This window comes from Anguilla anguilla, chromosome 6 (genome assembly GCF_013347855.1).
Source record: "Anguilla anguilla isolate fAngAng1 chromosome 6, fAngAng1.pri, whole genome shotgun sequence".
In the NCBI taxonomy this organism is placed as follows: domain Eukaryota; kingdom Metazoa; phylum Chordata; class Actinopteri; order Anguilliformes; family Anguillidae; genus Anguilla; species Anguilla anguilla.
The window spans coordinates 15,142,842-15,167,017 of NC_049206.1; the positions used below are offsets into that span (position 1 = coordinate 15,142,842).

At 33.4% G+C, this 24,176-nt stretch overlaps 1 gene segment (V, D, J or C); it reads right to left on the minus strand.

Moving 5' to 3' along the window:
* Positions 1-454: 454 nt before the first annotated feature.
* The window catches only part of LOC118230334, a 29,115-nt gene continuing 5,393 nt past the window's right edge, over positions 455-24,176 (minus strand). Inside the window, 4 exon segments of the C gene segment in view lie at positions 455-970; positions 1,624-1,736; positions 2,053-2,103; positions 2,922-3,131. Coding sequence covers positions 1,630-1,736; positions 2,053-2,103; positions 2,922-3,131 — 368 coding nt within the window.

The window sequence follows — 24,176 nt, forward strand, 5'->3', positions numbered from 1 at the left end:
GTTATGCTGAAAGCTAACATAGTATTTAACGTAGAGGCGTATCTTTTTTCTTAAATGTACTTCGTGATTAAAATGGATTTAAAAAATTAATTTCATCATTTAATCTCCCTAACACAATGCGAAGAAGCTGTGTGTTACTTGCCAATTGACTAATCAGTTGTTAATCAAGGAAATTTAATGAAAACAGGTTGAGACCAATGATCAGTTTAAAGGAAAGTCTCTGCCCCACCAATTTTCTGCAGGTGGCTCTGATTATAACTGAATATACATTTTTGCATTTCTAACTCAACTACAGTACTTTTACATTATTTTGTTAAAAATGTGATCTGCAATTGTATAAGATTTATTTTATGATTGAATGACATTGCTATGGTCTCTCCACCTGTGGTTTTACAAGTGCCAGCAAAAGTGTTCACATAAGTATAAAAATAAGTTTGACTGTAACCCATGTGAGTAAACTGCAAGTGTATTTATTAAGCTTTTACAATATTTGTGTGCCCATTTAACATCACTATTGATTACAGAGAGTGAGTAGATTTCATTGAAACACTTTTTCACATAATACATAAAAATTCCAGAGAAGATAGCTCATTTGCACAAGATAAAAATGATAGAAATCATTACAGAGAAAGAAAAATTGATTGATTGAGTAAAGTATTGACAGGAACAAAATGTAACAATAATTAAAATATATAGAATATAAGAATATTTAAAAGCACTATCTTTTTTTCTGTTTAACTACAAATATGAATATAATCTTGGTGTACACTTCTTTACCCATTTACGTACTAGCAAAATCAGTATGTTAAAAGAAAAAACATTCGTCAAATATGTCGTAAGGCAACATTCTATACAAAAGGCACAATGCATAGCTAAAGCAAATTTCAGCTTGTTGCATTTGATCCATTTTCTTGCGATGACGCATCTTTCTCGCTATTCCATCCACAACGAAAGTCAGTCGTTCCATACTCTGGAGGGCAAATGAACAAATTTCAGTCACTCAAATCATATAATTTGCAAACTGAACATATCAAACATATCAAATCAAGCTTGGTGAAGAGAACTAGCTTGAATTTAATTGATTGACAAATTTAAGACAAATGCCAATTGAAAAGTTTCAGGGATACTTTGCTATGGATGGAGTATAGATCGGCTTTTGCTGTACTGTATGAACTATGGTCTGAATTCAATAAACATTGTCCTCAGCTTTTGATTTGCAGTTGAAGGCAATAGACCTGCAATTCATCTCACGTCATGATAAGGAAATGTGCAAATTAAATTCAGGCATAAAAATGTCCCTAGTTTTAGTGCAGTCATGCCTACGCACTTATTTTTGAAAGTCAGAGTGAAACTAAATTAAAATATTATCTTTTTCCAGCTACATTGCTCGCTTGTGTTGCGACAGCAAGAATGCAAGTCAAATAATAAGTGTAAAGTTGATGATAAAAAATAATAGTTGGCCACTTTTGACTTCCAAACCTCACCAATTAAACCCTGATATCCTTTCATGAGGCAAACATAAAACATTGCACCGTTTACCATTCTAATAATTCCCACATGACAATATGTGTGAGACAGTATGACATATGAAATCTGCTTTACAGGACATTTAACTTGACTCACCTTTTCCTAACTCATCCATGCTCGAAGAGTCATCAGGACGTTAAAGACGATGCTTTTCAGAAATAGGATTCTTAGCCCCAGGATTGTCAGAGATAGGAAGTTGATTTTTTCATCTGGAAAAAAAAAAAAAACATCACAAATGTGTTATTATTTTAGTTTTTGTATTAAATGCATTTTTTGGGGGGGGGGGGGAGGGGAGGAAAGTTGAGTGAGAATCCAGTTAGTCGATTTTTCTAGGGACGCAACAAAGGGAAATCAAATTGATGTGATTTCCAGTTTTTGTTAAGCGTCTCTGTAAAATGTGTTTTACAAATAAAATTTAATTGAATTGAATTAAAACTCTGTTTGAGGTAATCTGAAATCCTTAAAATCAGCTTTTGGCTTTAGTATGTAGGCGAATAATTCTTCGTTCTTCATATTTGAACTTACCGGTTTCAATAATTCCACCTGCTCCAGAATCACACACGTCAGTTTCAGTCTCTAATGAAGGCAAAAAAGATGCATTTGTAAATTAAAAAGATAATATGATTTACCAAAAGTACATTTTTTGGTCCATTAAATTATACTTAATATTATAAACTTGTAACATTATATGTATGTATGTATGTATATACAGTATATACCATGGTTTGGATAAATACTTAAATCTTGTATGGTTGATAGCCATGCATTATAATTGTGTATAGGTACAGTAATCCAGGTACTTTGCCTCATTACAGTTTGAAATCATTTCACAAAAACATTTTAACTGTCATGTTTGAAATCAAAAATCTTTCTGCATCCTTAATTCCCCAGTAAATTAAACAAAATGTAACTGTAGCAAAAAGTTATAACAGTTAAAAAAACCAATAGCTAACGTTAAATATTTGGAGAAAAAAAAAGCTAATCTTACATCTAGGTAAGTATTTTTTTATTTAGTTTGAAAATATGTATGTAGCATAGCTACATGGATTAGTGTGAATGACACACTTAACTGGCTGCTGTAACACTCCACAATACCGGTAATGTTAGCTAAATGCAGTTTTCATACAACAGTTTGTTAAATATTGATTAAAAATGAATAGTGATATAAAGTGACTTTCAGCTAGCTAGTTACATCCGGTCATGCCACGTATATATGCACAGCATGTCTTGTATATATAAAGCATAGGCCTACTGTTTTCCAACATGAGATGTGGTAACATAGGATGGGATTTGATCATTTCTACAAAAAAGTTACACCATGACACTTGTATTTGTGATAAAATACTGTAGGTATTTACACACTTGAGTTGTGATTTGCAACTTAAAAGGCTCACCATTTGTTTCAGGGCACTTTTCGATGTCTTTGGTCAAAATGACCACCTTGTCGAAGGGGTCCTTATCAATCCTAGTGGGATTGGTTTTGGTTCTGTTGAACGGATCTACTGCATCTGTGGCATTGTACTCGCCGAAATCCGTAGCAAGGCAAGCACTGACCAAATTGTCCTTGTCCTTCAGCTTGTAGTAATTGGGAGAAGATGCATTCCCTGAAACACAAATAGACAAAGTGCTTTCTTAGACAGAGCTCTGGTCAGGTGTACTGTTCCAGGGGTCCCTCTGAACAGCTGTTCACAAGGCTGAATTGAGATGCTGAGACAGATATTTCCAGCCTCTCTTGTCATGTGCTGACTCTGCAAACCCGATTCTACTGGAGCACAGGGGCATGCAAACACCATTAAGGCCAGCAGAAGGGTTAGTGTACAGGAACACTAAGCATGGACTTAAAATCTGTAGCCACATACAAAGCACAATATATTTCCTGAATCCGTAATCCAGGTACTGTAGAAATGTTTACTAAGTTTGGAACAATGTTGAAGACTATGGCCTGTATTTAATGGCAAATGTTGATTACATGCATTTAAAATAGGTAGATGAAAAAATGTCATTTTATAATATTGTAAAAACATCAAAAAAACGTACTTGTTTTTTAAATATGGAATTATTTTGTTCATCCACACAGCAAAAAGACCAATAGCAAATACCTCACATTCAACATAGTTAACTTCATTCTGGGTTTCATTTTCAAATAGGGCTCAATTCAGGCTTGGGAGAGTTGTGCTTAACTTGAATGTCCATGCAAGTTAAGCACTTTTTTCCCCAATGCACAATCTGGCCTGGGTGACCAATTTGAAAATATGATAGATGGACACTTAAGAGTCGGCTATCATACAAGGTTTTTTTCCATGTGGACAAAAGCAGTTTCATGTGCAATTCTGACATAATTGTTTCAACCAATTTCATGCTATATCAATAAAATTTTGGACTTAACAATTAAAGTCACTAATGACTTGCAGCACTGAAAAAGGCAAGCTTTTACATTTTTTTAAAGGAAACAGCAATGCAGTTGGAAGTCCAAGCAAATACGCATTTTCCATCTGTGATTATGAATTGGGAATTGAATTATATTCAATGCATCTGGCAACCCAATTTTAAGTTAAGCAATTATGTAGCTAAAATGAGGATGCATGTATCTTTATCATTTTGATATGAAAAAAAACTTTATCTTAACCTTATCTGATTAAAAATCAGATATTGTTTTTGGATATTATTCTAGAGATGTTGCTGTGGAAGTTCAAGGCACTTCTCTGAGAAGTTTTAGATTTCACCTTTTATATTTTGCAAGTGTCTAAGCCATTTATCGTCGTGTTTTTCTCATAAAGTGACCAAGAATGGTAGAAAATATGATGGTGCCATACTTTTACATTTTCACAGTGAATCTGTTTAACTAGAGGCCCATAAGAACATCATGTTTTAAAAATATACAGATTTCTTTGTAATTTACTACGATAAAACGAGACCTGATACGGAAAACATTTTTGATGGAAAGTAACCTTCTAATTACACTCATGAAATTTTTTTTTAATGATGTTATTCTACTATATATGTCACTAAATGTTATATAAAAGCTGCACAAAACATTACTTACTAGCTTGCACTATGAACAATGTTCCATCTCCAAAACTTAACTTCTCATTGTTCTTGTTCACACAGCCATTGAGCCTTTGGCAAATATTGAATGCATTACTATATAGTAACATTATCACAAACCAGTCATTAATCTTTGGATCATTTTCAAAGGGATTTGATTACACAATCGAATGAAGTAACTTCACCCTCAAGCCAGTTTTTATTACACTGAATGACAAATTTAAATTTAATAAATATCAGCTATCATGTTATATTGGTGTTTCTGCAGAAACATACAGAGGAGCACTGTAAACCCAATTTGGTTCAAACTTAAATAACATAAATTGCATTAAATGATGGGTTAAGTCAACCAATTCATGAATTCAAGCCATTTCCTATTAAGTCTGAATTTAGCATTTTCCCCACATTCATATCATATCCAAAAGCACACTTTTTCTATTTATGTAGATGATTTAATACTAATTTGATCCTATCAATCCTATCATTTTTTGAACATAAAAAAGACAATTCATGGATTTTCCAGACAGTAGCTTTCAAATCATGTTCTTGTATAGCCTCTAAATAGTCACAACTGTTTTTGTAATATTGCTGCAAATATAGCAGGATGTTATAATAATGATTCATGGTAATTTGAGTTACTTACTTGCCTCCAGCACAAGTAAAGTTCCATGTCCAAAAAGGAGCTTATCATTGTTTCTACTCACACAGACATAAGAACTCTGACAAATACCTACTGTCGCAAAATAGCCTCATGTACCAGTTGTTTCCTTTAATAACTTTCCAGTTTGGGAAGGGGATGGTTTGTGATTATTAAAAAATTAGGTGACAAATTTAATTTCAGCTGAATTGCTTCCTAAATTGCTTTCTGTCCATCTCCACCTGGCAGGATAGCAACTGTTATTCCAGATCCAAATATGATCTTGTAGTCATTCACCTAACATTCAAATCTTAATGAATATTTCCAAAAGTTCATACTGCACATTTTTAACCCAAGGGTCAGGTTCCACACTTCAATTCTTGAAGCCGAATCCAACGTGTATTACCATTAGTGAGTTCCCGCAAAACTTAACCAGCATACTTTATGTATTCTGCCATTAGGAATACAACAATAATAAGTCTTTACACATATTTAATGTGTCACTTTAGGTAGCTCTGGTGAAACGTATTTTGAGTTAAATGTCTGTTTCATACTTACATACTTGTTTACGAATTGTAAATATTTACATTGAACACCGTTTGCCACAATTTCAATATACTTACTGGGCATCACATATAGTTGTGTTCCTGATCCAAATATAATCTTGATATTATTATTCACACAGTCTGCACTACCATAACAAAAACGAGTGGCCTTGTCAGCACACAAGTATATTTCATGCACTGGACATATATGATTTTACAGACAAAATTTATACAAGATACATAACTGTTGGGCCCAAGTCATTTTTCAAGTATATTTTTAGATATATTGTAACATGTGTCTTCAGTTACACAGAGCCATTTTTGAGTAGGTAAAGATCTTGATCATATTAAAATATCCCAAATAGCTGTTGATGGAGTGAGTTCAATTGATCTGTCATAAAATAAACCAGTAGAGAAGTCTTTTTGGAAAGTGACTTGCAATTTGATTCTTTCAAACTGAAATGACCACAATTGTATGTTACGCAGCTCCTAAAATTTTTAAAACTTACTTACTGGCCTGCACCACAAGTGAAATCCCATGTCCAAATGTGAATTTGTTGAAGTTGCTATTCACACAGACATCAGGCCTTTAACAAAAACTCAGTCATGTTTGATGACACATGATTACAGCTATGTGTTTTTTTTATCTATCTTTCATTTACAATTTCTGTCATTTGAATTTGTATTTTTACAGGTTATATAAAAAAGTAAATCATTTATATAATACCGTTTTAGCTATCTGTAACCATGAAACATGAATATACTGAATAATATCACGATGTTGTAGAGATTTTAATTTCAAATTTCTTCTGGCCATTAGCTTATACTCACTAGGCAGCTCATAGAGCTGCATCCCTGATTCAAATAATCTTGTGAAATATAGCCTTGTTTTTTCAACTTATCGATTTTATGTTCTGTTCTTAACTCTAAAAGAACACGTATGGTCCTTCTAGGACTCAGAACAGAATTGATTTAACACTGAAATGTTTATCGTCTGTTGACATGGTCCCTAATTTTTATTTTTACTAAAGCATTCTTCTGAAAAGCAATAAATATGGCACTAAGTGCAATTTTAATTTTAAAATACTAAGCTAAACTTTTCCATGCATTCTGAACTATGAATGCTTTCGCTTTCATTGGTCAATCAAGTGTAGTTTAAGAAGCATGTAAAACTAAATTTTCAAAGAAACCATCACGGGCAACTGTTGAGCTATTGAAGGAACAATGTTCTTAAATAAATTTTAAAAAATAATGTATACTGTTCCCAGTGGTACTCACTTGCAAGAATAATTACTTCTGTTCCATATCCAAATATTATCTTGTTGTAATCATTCACACAGTGATTGAGTGTGTTACTAAAACAAACAGCTCTGAACCCCAATGAATGAATCCTGGGGTTCCACTGAGTACTAACGTCAAAAAGACATCTTCAGAACTGACCAGCTGATCACCTACCACTTATTCTCACACAAAAATTGTATGGGACAGTAAACTCATGATCATAACTTACCTGGTTGAACCCATAGAGCTGTTCCAGACCCAAAGGTTAGCTTGTTGTTATTAGCATACACACAGTATTATACAGAGAATCAAAAACTGAAGGGATCAATGCTGATTTAATAGTCAACTTATTGTAACTTTACAAAGACCTACAACCTTACGGTGCTTAATGTTTACACTATAATCAAAGTGTACTTCATATTAGTAACAAATTACTATTTCAAGAATACATATTTATAATTCCAAGATATAAGCAGATCCAACCAAACAAATTGTATGATGTTAAATACAAAGGATGTTCAACATATTCTATGTTCACATACATTTTATGTGAGCATAATGGCACAATAAAAGGGACTGGTTCAAAATACTCCAGGATTCATGATTAAAATCGTGATTTAATATTCAGATGACATAGATATTCTGGAATCACTCAAACACATATGGGTAATTTTGTTCCAGAGTCTAATACTTCTTTTTATTATCCTGTAAATAGTTACATCTGAAAATTAATACTATATTGACTCATATTATTGAAGCTATATTATAAAGATATGATAAACCAATACTGACTTGGTTCCACAAAGAGCTTTGTTCCAGTTCCAAACTCCACCTTCTGACCATAATCATTCACACAGTGTGAACTCTTGGTTCATAAACATCATATTATCATTCTGCATATACAATCTCCTCCATTTGTCACTGGCTTAATATAAAACCTTAATACAACTAAAGATTGCACCAGCGTACTTGACGCTACTGATGTATCCGAAACCGAATTCGAATTCCCACAAAATATGTTCATGCTTGGTACTAAGCAGCAATCTCATATGGTCATCCATGACTTTGAGTTACAGACTAAGGCTAGCAAATACATTCACAAAACTGTATTAATCGTTTGTCACAACATGATCGGCCACAGCTGAGGTCAGTTTTTTTTTTTTTAACAGATGACCCAAGCTTAACTAACAGGTTGATTAGTCCACACAGTGTATTCAGTCAAAGCATATTATCTAATCAACACTGTCCACACGTACGTGTGCTTAATGAGATACACCATTCAACATGGTTCATTCTTGACTACTTAATCAGTACAAATCAGCATAGTCTCCACCAGCATAGTAGCTAATGTAAATGCAATAACTATAGTGCTAAAATAGCTACAGTTTTTGATGCATTTATGTGGAATTTAAAGCTATACATTTACCAAAGTCTCCATGAAGTCAGTATATCACTGATTTAGATTTTCTAAATGCAATTTATGAGATTATCACACATACAGGAGCTTTTTCCACAAAGCAGAATTACTGAGTTAGCTCTTTTTACTTCAGTCCATGTTCTAGATTTGGTTGAGGTATGGGTTTTATTTATCCACCTCCCTCAGTAATCTTTATTTTTGGAAAGGCCCCAGGTAATTTACAGTGTCGATATAGAACATTTTGTTTTACGAGGAATTTCCATCACTTACTTGATTCAATGATTAATCTGGTGCCTTCACCAAAATGAGCTTATATGAACCAGATGTAGTCACACAGTATAATGAGAGCTGTCAAATACTCTACAATCCAAACACATGAGTCAATGATCCTAGGCCTAGTACTCACCAATAATCATGAAAACAAACTCTTACTCTCCATTTTACTGATGGAAATACAATTTTACATTCAACATTATTTCATCATCACCCATCTTTCTTAAATATGATATAGAATTCCATTAGCATAACAACATGAAAAAGCTGTAATGTCTTCAAACAGTAAATGGCCATTGGACTGATTTCAAATGTGATTTTCAATAAAACTGAACTTGTCATTTTCTATTAAGTGGAACTTTGGATTATATCCTTATGTTCAGCTAAATAAAATGTCTGTGTAAGAATGACACAGCCATGCATTTACAGTAAGTCTTAAAAACTGACACAAAGCCCTTTCCACATATTTCTGGAATAAAAAAGAAAAAAAAGGTTTATGGGTTATTCTTTTTTGAGTAGAGTACTGGAGTATCATTTTAATGTTCATTTTGATGTTATTAAATGGTCATGTCAAAATTCTAAAATAAAATTGATTAATATTGATATTCGTAACTGCAACCATCAAACTTAAAAAAATACATATATATTTGCATTACCATCATCTTATATATTTTCTGTTTCAAACAAAATATGATCAATAGCGCGTACTTACTTGGCAGCACATAGAGCTGTGTCCCTGATCCAAATATAATCCTGACATTGTTATACACACAGTCTATCCTGCCACAACAAAAATCAGTGGTCTTTTCAACAGACTTTTAAATCACTAACATTAGAGGGACATGCTTTTGAAGTCTCATTGTTATAGGAAATATGCAACTACTGCTCCTATTTCGGTTAGGATATGGCCCAATTTGTCCCATATTACCAACTATGTGGCGAAAAGGACCTGAGGCTTTAGTTCAGTTGGAACAAGTGGTCAGAAACAGGACTGAACTAAGCCACCCGTCCATCTACACCATTTCACTCCAATACTAAATAATATCAGTCCATTGGTAACACAGAAAATACTGAGTGGGCAAATTAAGTATTATTACTACCTCCATTCTAAATGTGATATTAAAATCCACTAACAATTTGTTTCTTATTAATGCCACTTATTATATAAATGTCAGACTGGAACAAACATCTGTATTTGTCAGAAATATGGACAATTAGCAATATAAATAGTAATATTATATACCATCATAATGTTACATGCCAATCCTGATATTGTCTAAAATGGACAATTATGAATTTACAATACATTCTTCTCTTTCTGTTTTATGCTTTTAACTTTACTTACTTGGCTGTACATAGAGTTGTGTCCCTGATCCAAATAAAATCCTTATATTATCCTTCACACAGCCTGTTCTTTCATAACAAAAACAAGTCATGGCAACATAGACATAAAACATACAGAATGTTGAAAGATCTGCATATGTTTAGTTCAAAATCAATTCTGATAGAGTACTGTTAACTCTAAAGTAATATGTATAGTCCTTCCTGGACAGGATTTAAAGGATGAATTTAAAACTACATTTATTTTATTTACCAGGAAGCCCCATTGAGATTAATATCTCTTTTTCAAGGGGCACCTGACTACTGTCATGGTCCCTAATTTTTATTTCTTACTAAAGCATTCTTTCCATTGCAAATTAATGAATATGACACTATTTTTTAAGACTAAACCAATGAAAAATTTGAACTGAACTATATTGCATATATATTTGTCCTTAACTGAATCATGCATCTGAGAGAATGCTTTCACCATCATTGGCCAATCAAGCGTTGTTTAAGAAGCATGTAAATCAATGTTTTCAAACAAACCCTCACAGGCAACCGTTGAGTTATAGAATGACGATTGCATTTTGACCGTGCACAGTTGTACTTACTTGCATGGATAGTTACTTCTGTTCCAGATCCAAATATGATCTTGTTGTAACCATTCACACAGTGATTGAGTGTGTTACTAAAACAAAGAGCTCTGAACCCCTATGAATGAATCCTCACTGCCTCACTGCCTCTACCTCACTCGCTGTGTTTTATTATGACAAAATAGGGTTTAACAATTAGACCAGGCCATTCGGTCTGTCTAGACTGGTGATTTTCACTACCGTCTCCAGTGGATCTCTCAGTAAATCGAACTGAAATCTCAATTCAATCGCATTCGCAAGTATCAGCAAACACTGCTGCGGCCATGATGTGGTTATGGTTATAGTAGAATATGACCAACGATTCAAACTAACTCCAATGCTGGACATACTGTCAAACTCACCGATCCTAATTTGACAATTATATAAGATAAGTATCAATGCAGTCATATGGATATAAGCTGACCCAGACTCAACAATAAATGATCCATGTCAGTCATTCAGTTTCAATGATCATTTTCATTGTCTTTCATGAATATGCAGACATGAAAAATCCAACCGTTCAATAGCATTGTAATAACCCTGACTATGCAGACTAGATTAGACTAGACAACTAGTCTTTCCCATATTATTCCATCATCATTGGCTTATCATATTCAGTACAGTAAGGTCTCAGGATTGTATATCATTTATCTCTGAGTCTCAAGCATCACATTAAAGTACTCAACATAAAATCTAATAATCACAAGAACCTGATCAATTGTTGATTTCAGGTCATTTATGGAGCAACAGGCAAAAATATACGTAGTACAATTCTTTTAAATCAAAAAAACACAATTTGTTTTGCTTTGAAAGAGAGATTTATGCATAATCATAACTTACCTGGTTGAACCCGTAGAACTGTTCCAGACCCAAAGATTAGCTTGTAGTTATTAGCATTCACACAGTATTATACAGAGAATCAAAAACTGAAGGGATTAATGCTGATATACTACTCAACTTATTGTGATTTTATAAAGACCTACAACCTTACCGTGCTTAATGTTTACATTTTAATCTAAATGCACTTCATATTAGTGATTTTTTCATCTTTTAAGAATACAGTGCTAATTGTTATAACACGATATGTACAGATCAAACCAAGCTAACTATATGTAACATGAAAGGATGTTCTGCATTACTAGATTACTCCAGAATGTGTGTTTAAATGTATGGTTCACTGATATAAAGTGCCTATGCAAACTTTCTTCTGGAATTCTGGAATTACTTCTAATCACTTCTGATAATGGTCTGATTGTCCTTACATCTGAAAATTAATACTGACACAACACAAATATTGAAGATATTTTATAAGGATATGATGAATCAATACTGACTTACATGGTTCTACAACAAGCCTGGTTCCAGTTCCAAACTCCATTTTATCATTATAACCATTCACACAGTGTGAACTGTTGGCTCATAAACATCACTACAGGATCACTCGGCATAGATGACCTTCTCCACTGACTGTCACTGACTTAATGTAAAACTCAACTGAAAATTGCACCAGGGTACATGACACCACTAATATATGTGAAATTGAATCCAAATTCTAACAAAATATGGTTATGTTTGTTATTAAAGAGTCCAAAAACAACCTCAAATGGTCAGATATACAAGTGAAGTATACACTTATTTTGCTTTCTATATTTTACCAAACTAATAAGATCTTGAGGTTGTATAAATATGATCAAAAATCAGTAAAAGCAGCTTTCCTGTATGCTGTGTCTAAAAACAATGTCCTTCTTCTGGCAAAGTCTTTAATTGATCTACAAATTGATGCTATTTGATCATTAGATCATTTCTTAGAAGGATTGTTTTTTTCTGTTTTTTTTTAAATTTATTTTAAACAGATGACCCTACCTGCATTCCAGGTTAACTAATGAGTTAATTAGTCAACACAGCATTTGCAGTCAAGGTATGGTTTACTCTGGCCACCTACTCAAATCAGGATAGTCCACATTGAATAGTATCTGTGTATTACAGATCCATAATGCATCATTTATTAAACTCAATCACCAATGTGCTGTTGAAAAACAAACAAAAAACAATCTTACTTTGTTCCACTGTTACAAGGGTCCCATAACCAAACACCAGTTTTCCAGCACCTCCAGTATTCACACAGTAAACACACGCTCAGCAAAAACCCTCTCAGATTTGTTAAATGATTGCAAATTAAACAAGGCCATAATACTAATGTTGTCTGTTTATACTTCTGAATGCATCAAAACACTGCAATACTTTTTTAAATTTGTGATCATCTGCAGTGGATCCATGATTGGTACATTTACAACAGTCAAAACTGTTTTTGAAAGTTGAATACATTTCAGTGTGAATTGCACATGTCAATTACACGTACCTGCCAACCCATAAGGTTTGTCGATTTATATTTAGCTTGATGTGGTTAATTGAAATAGCAAAACATGCATTAGCTGCAAAAACAAGCAAAAGCTAGAAATAAGGTCTATTAGATCAATTAGGTCCATTTAGTCAGAAAAAAAAACAGCTTTTCATGCAGGTTTACTCTGCCAATTAGCTAACATCCTAACAATCGATTTGCTAAATTAACATTAACTAACTAGCTGGCAATCAGCTATCTACCTAGCTATAGGTAGTTATCATACTTGATAATGTAAATGCAATAGCTAATGTACAAAAATAGCTACAGTATTTAATGCATGTATGTGGGTTTGAAAGCTGTAAAATTTGTACAGCTGTCTTAAGGTTTGTTTTGACATGTTTGCCAATTGAACAAAATTGACGTATCTTTTTCTGCTAAAATGCATCAATATTAACAAAGATTCCGTGAAGTCAGCATATGCAGTATCACTGAGTTAGATTTTCTAAATTAAGATAATAAGTTTCTTTCATGTACAGGTCATTTCTAATGTTTAAATATAACAATTACACAAGGAATATCGACTTACTTACTTGATTCAATGGTTAATCGGGTGCCTTCACCAAATATGATCTTATATACACCAGATCCAGTCACACAGTATAATAACAGCTGTCAAATACTCTACAAGCAATGCATGTGGGTCAGCAATACCCAGCCTAATCTCCAACAGACATGAAAACAAATTACACTTCCTATTTTTCTGATGGGCATACAATTTTACATAATTCTGGAATTTGATTTTCATCCATTTTACTTAAATATAATAAAGCATTCATTCAGGCATAAGCATTACAACATTAAAAAGCTATAATGTCTTCAATTTGTACATGGACATTTGGCCTACTTCAAATGGAAATTTTTATTAAGTTTTTTTTTCCCCCCACTTAAGTTTCACTTAATAAGTTATTTGAACAAACTTGATGCAGAAACGGAACATATAGGAATAATATGTTATCATTCCTATATGTTCAGTTTCTGCATCAAGTTTGTCCAAATCAAATTTCTGTGAGGATGACACAAGCATGCAGATCAGTGTTTATAACTGACACATGACCATTATACACACATTTGTGTAAAGAAACAGTGAGAATATTGAACCCATCTAAAATTACACATATTGTTAAGGATTAATATTTATGACTCAATAAGTAAAATTAGGATTGTAATTTAGTACAGACCACAGATACTGTAGGTAACAATCAAGTACAGCTAATTTACTGCCTTGGAAATATTTTTCTAAGAAATGTAAATAGGGAAATCCAAGTTACATCAAGTCACATCATCTTCAAAGTTTGTATTTCTACTAATTCTGCCCTTTACCATTATTTCAATCATATACAGTACATATGAATACACATAATATATGAATATCTTACCTGATTGTACTGTTACACGGGTCCCATGGCCAAACACAAGTTTTCCCAAGTTCCCAGTATTCACACAGTAAATATACCCTCAGCAAAAATGATAGCAGCCTCCTGAGATGCCTAATAAAGTAACTTGAGCACAGCTGACACTAATTGCCTTGTGCTTTAAATCTAAGACAGTCCAAAATAATGTTTGTAATTAATGTACTTGCAATATTTTTTTTTTAGTAGTTTCCATTCCATTCATTCAACATTTATTGTTATAATATGCCGGTCCAGTTAATTTCATGCCACTCTGAATTAGCTGAATTTTAGTTGCTGAATTATTGCCATTGTTCATTACCTGACTGATTAATTCATTATTTTTAACCAATTAACCAATTAAGCTGTACTGCTGTCTGTGTTACTGATGTCTTCACAGATACATTGAAATAAATAGCATCAACATGATGACATACATGCTTCTACTAGTTCATAACAACACCCTATGTCTGTAACCAAACTAACAACCAAGACAGTGATATTGAATTTAGGTTGGTTAGCATCTCGAACAAACTATTTACTGCAGAGGTCAGTGGAATTGGGTAATGGCACACAGGGGCCCCCTGGACCAATGAGTAGTGTGGTTCCACTGCCAAAAACTTGTAAGAACCAAGTGTAACATGATACAATAACTCTACTGTACATCTCCCATTAACTGTTTTTTTCCCACATCATTTCCATCTAAGTTCTTCCAATAGTCCAAAAGTCAAACCTCTCCCAAAATCTGTTCCAGTTCCTATAAAATCAGCATTCTTCACTTATACTCTCTGTAATTTATTGCAATGATCTCCCATATAAAGTTATGGTAACCTCAGTTATGAGGAAACATTCTAATTAAATTCCTAAATAAATATGTACAAGACTAGAGGAAGTCAGTTTTCAACACATGGTATGTAAAGCAAAACTGGACAAATAATCAAGGACTTACTATATTCAATGGTTAGTCTGGTGCCTTCCCCAAAAACAATCTTGTTAAGGCCCTGTGTATTCACACAGTACGATAAGAGCTGCCAAATACTCCAGAGATCAAGCATGAGGGTCTGGGATCAACAACAGCGACTTTGACTATGAGGAGAGTGTTTGCCTTTATAATTAAATGGCATTTTTAAAGACATCTTGAACAATAACTTTACTATTCAATACATTCTAAACGTATTACAGAACTGCAATTAATGCAGTCTTTGATTGTTTGACTTTAGAGTAACACCATCATTAGATCAATATTAATGACAGACCAAAGTACTGTTCCATTTGTCCATGTTTCCCTTTCTAATCCCAAAGCTAAATTTACAGGACAGCATTTAATCAAAATTTCACTCACTTACTTGGTTGTACAAGTAGTTGGGTCCCCTTTCCAAATATTATTTTAACTCCAGTAGTCACACAGTCTCTGTCATCATCACAAAAACCTATGTGCATATTGGTACATCTGCCAGAGGATGACAGTGAGAACAATGGATGCATCTAAAATGACCAGATGCACATCTTTGGACTGTATATTATCCACTTTGAATAAATTTTTGATTGCTTAAACCTTGGCGCAATTGATGTCACAACTGATACAATTCATATCACTCCATGCCATATGATATGATATGAGCTAAAAATAATGAGTGCTCTAGCTCCTGGAAAAATATCACTGAGAAGTGATCTTACTGGATTCCACTCTAACATGGGTCCCATTGCCAAACAACAACTTTCCAAAGCTTCTTGTATTTACCCAGTGAGTATATCTTCACAATTAACCCGACTAACTTCCTAAGATGCTTAATAAAAATGTAACCCCCTATAGTGACCAGTTATACAGTTGACACTTACTGCCTTTTACTTTGGACACGGTAAATCAACAACATTTTTTTCTGTCAATCATGTAGTGCCAAAATCTCCCACTGGCAGTATTTTAAACATTGGTTATGGGAAAACAGTTTCATTAATCTGTTAAATAGAACCTGCAATAAAAAAAAATAAAACCACTATTATTAAAATGTAGTTTCTGAAATTAAAAATATAAAACTAAATACTGTCATTTAATTCACATGTATATGAATACACATACTGTAGAATGCAAATATCTTACTTGATTGTACTGTAACGTGAGTCCCATGGCCAAACAGCAGCTTTCCATAGCTGCTAGCATCCACACAGTGAACTCACCCTCAGCAAAAACCTGACCGGCCTGACCAGATGCTTACTGTAATAAAGCTGTGACCTGAACACAGCTTTGCCTTGTGCATTAGATCTGAGACTGCATTAGATCTGAGACTGTAGAAAACATTGTTTGTAAAGAATGTGCTCACATACAGAATTAAATATTCTGGAAACTAACACGTGTACTAATTGGGTATTATCATCAGATATTACCTTTTTCACAAACTTTACCTACATTCATGCATTCAGTGCCATACAGAAGACCTAAATCCCTTGCTATTTGCTTTCCTATTACACTGGCCAGAATTCAGAATCCACCAAATTCCCACAGAATTCACAAAATTTTTCCTGTAGGCTACACCAGTTTTGACGGCCATTAGAAAAGATAGATGTGTTAGTTATTTGAAGCGTAACAGGAGAAGTAAACTGAAAACCTTAAAGACTGAAAGCTTAGAATTCCATTACATAAAAATGAAGTTATCATAAATTCTATGTTGCACAATTACGCAACTATGATTTAAGTCTTACTTACTAGTCTGCACCACAACTGAAGTACCATGTCCAAAAATTAACTTGTAGGTGTTGGTATTCACACAGACATAAGGTCTTTGACAAAAATGTATGGTCACAGTCAGGCATAGTAATATGTGTTTTTTGGGGGGTTTTTTGGTTGTTGTTGTTTTTTTGTGAAAATTTGAGTATCATTTCCATTTTTCCCTTGATCTGAAAGTGTTAATTTTGAACACTTTCATGTCATAATTCCAAAATAAATGGAGGAAGACTGATATTTGCAACTGCAAGCATCAAATATAAAAAGTATAATGTACAATATCATCACCTCAAATTATATATTTTCTGTTTCAAACAACGTGATCATTAGCTCATACTTACTAGGCAGCACATTGAGTTTTGTCCCAGATCCAAATACAATCCTGACATTATCATTCACACAGTCTATCCTGCCACAACAAAAATCAGTGGTCTTTTCAACAGTCTTTTAAATCATTTACATCAGAGGGACATGCTTTTGAAGACACACGTTATTTGAAAAATGTAACTATGGCTCCTATTTCAATGAAGATGATGTTCAATTTGTCCTTGATTACCAATATTTATCCCAGCATCAAGAATTAACTGACCATTTAGTTCACTTCGAACATGTGTTCAGAAACAGGACTGAACTAAGCCACCCCTCTATCTACACCAATTCATTCCAATACTGGTTAATACCAGTCAATACCAATAACACGCAGAAAATAATGAATAGGTAAATAAAGTTTTAAATATACTAAAAATATGATCCAAATAAAATAAACATTAACCCTTTCTTGAGCAATCTTTCTGAAAAGTAGCTTGAATGTTTTTCTTGAAGATGTACAGAATCAGGAATAATTAATCAACTAATCAAATTTGAAAAAGTGTATTTGTTGATAATTGAAATGATACTTACTAGCCTGTACCACAAGGGAAGTCCCACGTCCAAAAATTAACTTGTAGTTGCTATTCACACAGACATACGACCTTTGACAAATACTTTATCTCTTGTCAACAAATGTACTTCATGACTTTCTGTACAAGTATTGTGGTCTAAACATTTTTTTCCCATCTTAAATAGATCATAATGCACACTTAAACAATCTCGGGAGCTAAATCTTGGGATTTATTAGATTTGAATTTGCCTTGTTGTTTTAGTTCTTTCAACAGATCAATTTTATATTCTGTTTTAAATCCCCCACCTTGGTTCTTAGACATATCAACTGACAATCAGCCACTGATTAATGCCAGTTATGTTAAAAACATCAATTTTATACAGGACATCTCTATTTATCAAAACATATGGACCAGTATCAACAGAATAGTGCTATTATATATGAATGTAATATTATAATACTGTCTAATAATTACAATTGCATGCTTTTCTGTGCAAAGATATAAATATGACAGCAATTTGGTGGGAATTATTTTTAAAAAGAAAACCAATGAAAATGTATCATGCATTCAGAACTATATTAGAGTTTGTCCTTCACTGAGTGCTGCATGAATCCTGCATGGTTTTCCTTTCATTAGTTAATCATGTTTTGTATAAGGAACATACAAAGCCATATTGTATAATAAACCTTTATGAGTAAACATTTCAGATATCAACTGGCAATGTTCTTAAATTCTTAATAAAATTACATTATTAATGGATCCAGTTCTACTCACCTGCCAGGATAACTACTTCTGTTCCAGATCCAAATATGATCTTGTTGTTAGCATTCACACAGTGATTCAGTGTGTTGTAAAAACTAAGAGCTCTGAACACCTATGAATGAAACTCCACTGAATACTTATGTCATTTAGACAGGTTTTCCCATTAATTATTGCATTCAATACTGGCCAGCTGACCACCTACCACATATTCCCATTGTATGGAACAGCTGCCTCCTATTGCTCCACAGATTATCTCACTGCCTATGTTAGATACTGTAAGCTTAGTGATTAGACCAGTCCATCTTGACTGGTCATTTTCACGATTATCTACATTGGATCTGTCAGTAAATTGTTCTGAAATTGCAATTCAATCACACCAGCAAACAACGCAGCAGCCTTGATATGGTTATGGTACAATATGACCAACAAGTCAAACAAAATAAGTTTACAATATTTATCTAATGCTGGACATGCTGTGACACTGACTGATCCCAATCTGAATTCCCTTTCTTTTGAAAGAGAGATTATTGTATCATCATAACTTACCTGGTTGAACCCACAGAGTTGTTCCAGACCCAAAGATTAGCTTGTCATTATTAGCATACACACAGTATTATACGAAGAATCAAAAACTGAAGGGATCAATGCTGATTCACCATTCACCTTATTGTGACTTTTCAAAGACCTACAGTCTTACAGTGTTTAATGGTTGCACTATAATTAAAAAATTATTTATAATTCATATTTCTGTTTTTTTAAATCTTTTAAAATACACACCATTTACTATTTCAATATAGAAGTTGATCTTACTGTACCTTGCTAAATAAAAGAATGTTTAATACATTTTTAGGTTTGGTTATTATGTGTGAATAATGGCAATATAAAAGGGACAGGTCCAGATTACAGGTCTAAATTATTCCAGGATTCCTGGTTAAAATCATGATTCAATATAGAGGTGAAACAAATATCACGTCAAAACACCTCTGGGCAATTTTGTCCCAGGATCCAATAACTATTTTCATTATCCTGCAAATAATTACATTTGATAATCAATATTGTACTGTCACAACACATATTTGGGATTACTGAGGATATGCTAAATCAATACTGACTTACTTGGTTCTACTAATAGCTTTGTTCCAGTTCCAAACTCCACTTTCTGGCCATAACCATTCACACAGTGTGAACTCTTGGTTCATAAACATCAAATTAACATTCTGCATAGATTACCTTCTCCACTTGTCACTGAATTAATATAACACCATATTACTATTGTACATATGGCACACATACAGTATGCACCAGGGTATATGCCACCACTGACATTTGTGAAATTGAACCCAAATTCTAGCAAAATATGCTTGGTAAACTCCACCAGAAACCTCATATGGTCATCACACAGGTGAAGTACATACTTAGTTTTGCTTGCTGTATTTGACCAAAATGACAACATCTTGCAAATGTTTATATATGACAGATCGGTGGAAAATCAGCAACAACACTTTATGTTTTGTGTCTAAAAAAATGCTCTTATTTTGAGAATCTATGAAATTTGATTTACAAAATGATGCTTACTGATTTTTAAATAGTTTCTTAGAAGGACTTTGAGTTAAAGAATAAGCAAGGCAGATACATTCGCAATACTGCAATAATCATTTGTCACAACATGCTCAGCCATACCTGAGGTCAGCCTTTTACAGATGACCCTACCTGTATTCTAGGTTGACTAACAGGTCGATTAGTCAAAACAATGTTGACAGTCAAATCACATTCATTAATCGAGACATAAGTGAGGTTAGTTATGTACACCAACGTAGCTCACACTAAGTACAAATCAGCTTAAAAAAGAAGCTAGTATTACAGTATTTGTGACTGCTCTATGTATTAAAGATCCATAACACCTTATTCAGTAAATTCAATGTTCAATGTGCTGTCGAAGAACAGAAAAAATGACAATCTTACTTGGTTCCACAGTTACGCGGGTTCCATAACCGAACACCAGTTTTGCAACACTTCCAGTATTCACACAGCAAACATTTCTTCAGCAAAAACCCTACCAGCCTCTTGAAATGATTAATAAAGATATATGTATGTATCAGCATACAGTTAACACTTCTTGTCTTTTAATTACACTTTAAACATGATACTACTTATAACTACAGTATTTGTAATATATACTTTTATATATTTTTTTAAAAATTTAAGAAATCTTTATTCTGTTTCAATTAACCTATTAGTCGAGCAAAGGCTATGAGACTAAGGTTGTGTGTTTATACTTATGGATGATTAAAAAAAAGACTATAATACTTTTTATGATTCATGAATGTTAGATTCACATGATTTGTCTATACGAGTGTTTTTTCCCTGCATTTTTGAGATTCAGTGTATATAGCAACAGAATACAACAAAGTTATAGCTTCATAAGCTTCTGTAAAATTGCAAAACACGAGCATTGGCTCAAAATAATTAAATTCTATTTTCATGCTATGCTAATTAATTAACATCCTAGCAATTGGTTTGCTAAACTAACATTAATTCACTAACTATATGGCAAGCAGCTATCTACCTATCTATGGCTAGTTATCATGCTAATGTAAAGGCAATTGCTAAAGTGCTAAAGTAGCTATCTTATGCTGGTGCTTAAATAAACAAGATGAACAAAGTCTGCATATCACTCAATAAGATTTACATTCTCACACATACAGGTCATTTACGGTTTTGGCATATAGAAATTATATGAGGGACATTGATAACTTACTTGATTCAATGGTTAATCTTATGCCTTCACCAAAAATGAGCTTATTTACTCCAGATTTAGTCACACAGTATAATAAGAGCTGTCAAATACTACACAACCCAAGCAATCTAACGATTCTCAGCCTCATCATCACCAATAATCATGAAAACAAATTAATACTCTCCATTTTACTGATGGGCATACAATTTTACATTGAACATAATGCCGGTAATTTATTTTCATTCAATTTTCTTAAATATAAAGAATTGAGTCCGATGTGAACATTACAACATTACAAAACTGTAATGTCTCCACTTTGTAAATGTCAATGATTTTCAATGAAACTGCAATTTTCATGTTCTATTATGTGAAAAAAAAACAATTTTGGTTTATATGCATATGTCCATCCAAATCAAGTTTCTCTGTAAGGATGATACAACTATGCATATCACTGTTAATAATTGACACAAAGCCATTCTACACATATGTCTGTGATGAAATATTGCCTAGGCTTTCTCTAGGTGTCCATTTATAATGCAAATGGTTAATAGCCAAGACAATATGTCCTGTTTAGCTGTTAACACTTACTTGGTTGTACAGTTACTTGGGTCCCACTTCCAAATATTATTTTATATCCAGCAGTCACACAGCCACAGGCTACATAACAAAAACCTGCCTACAAATCTGTAAAATCTGTACCAAAGTGAGGATGCTGAAGTGAGGATACTGAAAACCATCTGAAATCACATACATCTTTAAATACTGATATGTATTACTTTAACTGCTTTTTGATTTAAGAGCAGAATTGCAATTAATCTACAGACCACAGCTAGGTAAAAATTAAAGTCCAGTGCATTTACAGTGTTAGAAATATTTTTCTTGGAAATGGGAAGAGAGAAATTCAAGCTACAGCATTTTCAATAAATAACCCCTCCATAAAGAATGCTTTTCTAATAAATTTGCTCCTTTACTGCACCATTATTTAATCCATATACCTAGGAATACACATAATATGTAAACATCTTACTTGATTGTACTATAACACGGGTCCCGTGGCCAAACAGCAGTTTTCCCAAGCTTCCAGTATTCACACAGTCAACATGGCCTCAGCAAAAACCCTACCTGCCCCCTGAGAAACGTACAGTAACAGGCTAAAGCTGTAACCTGAACACAGCTGACACTTACTGTCTCAAAATATTGTTTGTAATTAATGTACCTGCAATACTTTTAAAAAAACGTATCAATTCTGATCACTCAACATTTATCATTAATACGAGTAGATTCACCCAATTTTAAGCCACTAGGAAGTTTTTATTGTATTTATTTGTTCAATTATTGCACATCTACTGAGTGATTAAGTAATTCTTCTGAACCAATTAATCAACTAAGCTGTACAACTGTCTCTGCCACTGAATTTTTCTGGGTGCTCAAATATATACAGGAGAAATAACAGAGCTGTAACAGAGCAAACAACCAATACAGTTTAGTGATGTCAAATTTAACATGGTATTCAGTTAGCATCTCAATCAACCCCAATTACTTCAGAGTTCAGCTGAACTTGGAAAGGAGACACGGAGCCTCCAAGACCAGCCTAAACTGATATTAATTATGTTCTACAGTATCCTGGCTTAGCCTTTGCTGTACTGCATACTGTATCTGTTACAATGACTGCGGCCATTTACCATGCACCGCAGTTCCTTTTCACCACATTCTGCAACCTACATTAACTTCAATAAAACATTCTTTTTTTAGTCATTGTAATTTTAAATGAACATATCTTTAAGGAAATTCCATACTTACCACCAGGTCCAATTTGTAGTTTGGTACCACTGCCAAATATTAACTTGCTAAAACCAGTTTGAGTCACACAGTAGTCCAACATGATACAATAACTACATCTCCCATGTATTGTTTTGTCTCACATGCTTTCTACCTAAACTCTTCCAAAACTCAGACATCTCAAAACCTGTCCCAATTCCTAATAAATCAGCATCATGCACGTTTACTCATTCTCATCACTCACTTTCACCTTTGAGGATCTCAGTTTGTTCAAAATGATAAGATCCACATACTTGCACTATATATTTGTTTATTACATGGCAAACCAAGTTCTGATTTAAATAAGCATGGCATCATTTAACTACAAAGTATTTCTGCTATATCTTTATGAAAAGCGGCCATCACCTGAAATATTCTAAACCCAAAGAGGGAACATTTTTCTAAAATGTTTCATTTTTGCTTGTTGTATATTTACAGTCTGCATGGTATATCATAATATCTACCCAGGTGTGCACAACAAAATGTACCAAGACAACACTGAATTGTTCTATGCATTATATGACTGAATATTAATTATTTAATAAAGAAGTATCAATCTCACTTGATTCCACAGTTACATGGGTTCCGTGTCCAAACACCAATTTTTTAAGGCCTCCAGTATTCACACAGTAAACCTGTCCTCAGCAAAAACTTTCCCATTTCTACCATACAATTCATACCATCTGCTGTCCTTGATACTACTTCATTATTATACATGCAATCATTTCATCAGTATTTTACAGTATCTCCATAATATGTAAATACTATTATTGAGATTTTCCAATCCATA